The sequence below is a fragment of the Achroia grisella genome, unplaced genomic scaffold (assembly GCF_030625045.1).
Source record: "Achroia grisella isolate CSIRO2021 unplaced genomic scaffold, CSIRO_AGI_Agris_v1 utg6089, whole genome shotgun sequence".
Classification (NCBI taxonomy): domain Eukaryota; kingdom Metazoa; phylum Arthropoda; class Insecta; order Lepidoptera; family Pyralidae; genus Achroia; species Achroia grisella.
The window spans coordinates 1-5,738 of NW_026712962.1; the positions used below are offsets into that span (position 1 = coordinate 1).

At 34.3% G+C, this 5,738-nt stretch overlaps 2 protein-coding genes across 2 annotated transcripts; one reads left to right on the top strand and one right to left on the bottom strand.

Moving 5' to 3' along the window:
• Positions 1–475: 475 nt before the first annotated feature.
• Positions 476–1,117, bottom strand: LOC131848987 (uncharacterized). Its single transcript, XM_059198961.1, has one exon. It carries the CDS (start codon positions 1,115–1,117, stop codon positions 476–478), a length of 642 nt encoding a protein of 213 aa, XP_059054944.1.
• Positions 1,118–2,044: 927 nt separating this feature from the next.
• On the top strand, positions 2,045–2,554 carry LOC131848980 (uncharacterized). Its single transcript, XM_059198954.1, has one exon. It carries the CDS (start codon positions 2,045–2,047, stop codon positions 2,552–2,554), a length of 510 nt encoding a protein of 169 aa, XP_059054937.1.
• The last annotated feature ends 3,184 nt before the right edge of the window (positions 2,555–5,738 follow it).

A 5,738-nucleotide genomic window follows, 5' to 3' on the forward strand; every position in this document is an offset into this window, starting at 1 on the left:
ACTTTTTCCCCCATATCGGACCATCGGTCTAATGACTCCAACCGGTTTTATTCGGCTACCATCATAGAATTTTAAATACAAATCTATTTTTTCTAGCGGTCGATTTTTGAAATATCTTTCATATGTTAGTTTACTGATACACGATATAGCCGAACCGGTATCTATCTCCATCTCTATATTAACATTGTCTATTAACAAAGATACTCTTACCGGTTTATAACTATTCAAACATAACTGATGTATCTCTTCCTCCAAGTCCGTATTGCTGCTATCCGACTTCGGCTCCGAGGTAGTCTGCGCTTCCTGGACGTGGAAAATTCTACCCCGGTTATTCTGGCCTCCCTTGCTCTTCGCTCCCTTAGAACACATTCTTCTAAGATGGCCTATTTGCTTACATCGGTCACAGGTGTAATTCCTGGACCGACATGTTCTCTTCCAGTGATCTGTGCCACCATATGCATAGCATTCCCGAGCATTATTTCCACTCTGAACCGGTATGTAAGTAATTATTCTGCCGCTGACTGCCACCGTTACGGTCACCTCCCACAGCTTGTTTGATCGCCATTACGGCACTGGTTCCCGCTGGCGCGCCCACCCTGCTGTCCATCAGCTCCACCGCGGCCGCATCCCGTTCCGCTGCCTCCAACGCACAGGCTATTCTAACTGCCTTCGCGTAATCCAGCCCGTCCTCCGCAAAAAGTCGTTGCCGGATTACATCACTCGTCAGTCCACAAACGAGCTGATCTCTCAAACTCTCTTCGAGCATGGCACCGAACTCACAATATTTAGTTAGTTTTTTTAATTCTGATATATATTGTAGTACACTTTCACTTTTTAACTGTCTTCGTAGTCTGAAATAATATCTTTCCGCCACTACCGAACGTTTTGGTTGCAAATGATTTCTTAATAAATTTACCACTGCTTCGTATGTTCCTTCCGATGGCTTACGTGGGCTGATCAAGTTACTTAATAGTTCGTACGCCGCATCGCCCATGACTGCTATCAATGTTGGCAACCACAAGTCGCGTTGTATTCCGTTCACTTTGAAATACATCTCCAAACGTTCCGTGTACAAAGTCCAATGTATATCGAATTCACTTATTTTACCCATTGCCATGGCGAATTCGTACTTCTAATTATATCAATATTTTAATATTACACACCGTAACAGATATATCTGTTTTTATTTTTATCTCGTCGCCAATGTAATGTTCTTTGAATAAAACGCAGTTATCCGATAGCCGATTTATTGCAAACTAAACTAAGTATTAAAATACAAAGGTGACAACCGTCATTTATCAATAATTCATATACCTACATTTCAGATTCGTACTCGATATTTTAAATTATTATGTAATCGATTTTTCAGTACAAATGTAAATAACCAACGACACTAATAATGTACTACTATATTCCGTTCTTTGAAACGGAACACTGCTATAATACAAAATAATGAAAATTTACTGTTCACAACGACTCATTAAAAGCATCATCGAATAATGCGCTGTAATAAAATCCTGTTATCGATTATTCAAAAAAATCGATAATACATTTATTTATTTTTAATATGACAACACTTCATACATAAGTATTATTGGAAATAGTATTACTTGCTTGTTCGGCTATTTTTAATTTACTTAAACTTTTTTTATATGTTTAATTTACAATAATAATATATTAAGTGCTTATTATTGGAAAATATAAAAAAGACATTTAATTAGGCCGATACAAATGACAACAATGCCATCTATGAAAGCATTTTGAAAACATTGAGCCCCGTATTAGCACTGATTAAAGTGTAATTAAGTACTGGAAAATAACAAAATGAGTAAATATATGAAAATTACTTTTCTAAACGCATTATTTCATTTTAACATGTATATATAACTTTTTAAAAATTGATTAAACATTTTTGAAAACACAGTTTTAACGTTTGCAAAACTATGAAGAATTCCATCGATACCAATCACGCCATCTATATGCAACTTTTAGCAATAATAATAGCTACTTCCTCACGGAGTACCACTGCTTAAACTATGAAGAAATGGCTACTCTTCTTATTCAAATAGAAGCCATCCTAAATTCTCGCCCCCTCACACCTCTATCTGATAATCCCTCCGACTTATATCCCCTTACTCCTGCTCCCTTCCTGGTTGGACGATCTCTGATCTGTTTGCCACATCCTGATATCGTCAATCGCCGAGCTAGCTCTCTTCAGCGTTTCCAACGCATCGAGCTACTCAAGCAACACTTCTGGAGTCGATTTTCTAATGAGTATGTTGTATGGCTCCAACAGAAAACCAAATGGCACCGGTCCTATGGCGAGCTGAAAGAGGGAATGTTCGTCGTTATCAAGGCGAAGACGTCTGCTCCATTGATGTGGCTTCTGGGACGCGTTGTACGTGTCCTGCCTGGAAGAGACGGCGTAGCAAGGGTTGCAGACATCCAAACGAAGAGGGTGTCATTCGCCGGGCATACAATACCATATGCCCCCTGCCTGTCAAGAGCTTTGAACTTGGCACTTCAACGCGGAGAGTCTATGGTCAAGCCATAAACTGCGAGCGCGATGATGTCCCCGGGGAGACACGGGGGCGCGGGGCGTCGGACAATATAGCTGCCGCACACAGCGACACACTGGTTTTTAACGCCGTAATAACCGCACGTGCATCTTTAGTTTATTTTCATAGCGTTCCGTACTATTAATGTCGGGCTAAAGCATTGTAATACAAGTTCTAGTAATAAACGCATTGGAGAATCTATAACAGTCCACTTTTTCACTCCCTGACGCCAACACCTATCTACATTGACATCGCTGTTACTCCAGTCAGCTCGTGACCACTGCTAGTGCAACTTAGTTGAAACGTCGAGAGAGGTAAATACCTTTATTTGCCATAAAATTATTCGTGTTAAGACCCGGTTAATAATTTAAATAATGTATATTAAACACGAAAGTTTAAAATTAACTACATTCATGTATATTTTAATTTTTCGCATTGTTGGACACATTGGATGTTATGCCCGTTTTATCTAGAGTATAAATTACAATTTACAATATATATATGAACTAGCTGTACCCGCGACTTCGTCTGCGTAAAATAGTGACCTTGACCAAAATATTTAATGACCTAACTCAGTAAAAGCCAAATGAAAAAGTTTTATCGTTTTAGCTTCAATAATTACGACACTTCCACACAATCTTTCTTTGGAAGAGTTATTTCAACCCCTTATAAATCTACTAGCTGTACCCGCGACTTTGTCCGCGTAAATAATGAAAAATATTTAACTCAATTAACACAATATAAGTCAAATAAATAAGTTTCATCGTTTTAGCTTCAAAAATGATAAAAAATAAAAATAAATATTCAATCAATAGGCTAAAAAATAAATTTCAAGCTCCTAGCCTTAAACATGACTATACATCTATATAACCTTTCAATCCTCTTGCAACCCTTTTTCGCATTAAAAAGTAGACTATTTCCTTTCTCAGGATCTAGTCTATCTATGTCTGTTTCAAATTTTAAATTATATCGGTTCAGTATTTTTGGCGTGTGAGCGAGATAAACAGACAGACAAAGTTACTTTCACATGTATAAAATCAGTAAGGTATTTAATAAACTAACTCTAAACAGACAAAGAAAAGATTTTAATCGTTCTAGCTTCCACAACAACACAAACAGCAAATTTCCACAAATTCCCTATTTTATTTTACTACTACCCCCCCCCCCCCTCCCCAATTTTACAAACATTGAATGTGAAATTTTTCAATATTTAAACAACAGCCTCTAGTTTTAAAAAATGACGATTCTTCCATACAGCTTACCATTGCAACCCTCTTACAATCCTTTTTTCACATTCAAAAGTACCCTATATTCTTTGTCCGGGTGTAAACTAACTGTGTACCAAATTTCATTTAAATTTTTGTTTTGTTTTGGAGCGTAAGACTGACAGAAAGACAAACAGAGTTACTTTCGCAGTTATAACATTACTGGGGTATTTAAAAATCTACCCCAAAAAACCAATGAAAATAGTTTCATCGTTCTAGTTTCAAAAATTACGAATTTACATAATAACTATCATCCCCTATTTTATTTTACCCCTTAAGGGTAATTTATTTACAAATATTGAATGTCATAATTATTTATATTTAATCAACAGCCTCAAAAATCAGTTTCAAGCTTCTAGCTTCAAAAATGACGATTTTACATGAAAACTTGCATCCCCTATTTTATTTTGCCCCCTTAAGGGTAATTTTTTACAAACATTGAATGTCATTTTTATTTATATTTAATCAACAGCCTCAAAAATAAGTTTCAAGCCTCTAGCTTCAAAAATGACGAATTTACATAAAAACTTGCATCCCCTATTTTATTTTACCCCCTTAAGGGTAATTTTTTTACAAACAATGAATGTCATTTTTATTTATATTTAATCAACTTTCATCCCCAATTTCAACCCCTTACAACTCTTTTTTCGCATTAAAAAGTAGCTATGTCCTTTCCCAGGGTCTAAACTATTTATGCACCAAATTTCATTTAAATCGGTTCAGTAGTTTTAGCGTGAAAGCGAGACAGACAGACAGACAGAGTTACTTTCGCATTTATAATATTAGTAAGGATTTTTGTCGCAGCAAAAAATATATATTTTTGTCGTTTCCCTACAAATAGTAATTTTACAGTATTAATCTACAATCCAACATTTTGTTTCTTACAATCAGCTAAATAATTTAAATAGTTTCAAAGTATATGACACAATGAAAAGGTCATTTATTTTATAAAAAAGGCAGTTAGTTTTTATTTTAGTGAAAAATAAGAAAATTATATTTTGATAAAACAACAATATATTTATTAATACCTATACTTTATTAATTTTGTGTTAATGATTTTTAAATAAACACCCACACATTATTTCTGTATAACCTACAAAAATGGGTAAATAATTTAATTTCGGATAGTGCCACACCACAACATTATTTAAAAAATGTAAATAATAAAATGTGAAATTGTGATTGTTATTAAGTTTTTTTTTAATAAGTTCGTCAGAACAGAGAAACAACATTTGACATTTATTATTATTTGACATTGGATATTGACTTTAATTTTTGTAATTTATATTGTAAAACTTTAAGTTGAGCTAAAATAAAACAAATTAATAAAAAAATTGCCAAATTTGTCTCGCAATCGGCCAATTTCAGGTTTAAAGAAAAAAAACACATACACATCGCACATCCCGTGTAAAAAGGCCGCAACTACACTTGCGTCAAAAATGTTTTATTACATAAATAAAGCGAGCATCACGGTTTACACCTTCTGTCAAAATCTCATGAAGCTATTGATAAAAATGAAGGAATAAATGCAAAAATACTAAAATTTTGCGACTTTAGAAAACATAAAATTCCAGCATAAAATAGAGGTATCCGTATTTGCATTTATTCGCTTTACAATTATCCCGTTCATAAAGTCATAATTGTATTTACGTAAATTTTAAAAAAAGATTTACAAAAAAATGTTTAACGCAAATATACTTAAATACTTGTTCCTATATCTTACAATCTAGGACTATTGCGTAATTCTAATTACTTACTTCTTCTACGAAACTTTTAGCTGATAGTTTATGTGTGATTATTGTTACATACTTTTCCCCCAGCAAAACTTCACAATGCGTAAAGTGTAGTTGTAGTTACTTCTTTATTACACGTAACATTTCATACCTGATGTTGGGTAATTTTAAATACAGCATGT

Excerpts from the sequence above, each read along its gene's own strand:
- LOC131848987 (XM_059198961.1), bottom strand. The coding sequence starts at position 1,117 with ATGGCAATGGGTAAAATAAGTGAATTCGATATACATTGGACTTTGTAC.
- LOC131848980 (XM_059198954.1), top strand. The coding sequence starts at position 2,045 with ATGGCTACTCTTCTTATTCAAATAGAAGCCATCCTAAATTCTCGCCCC.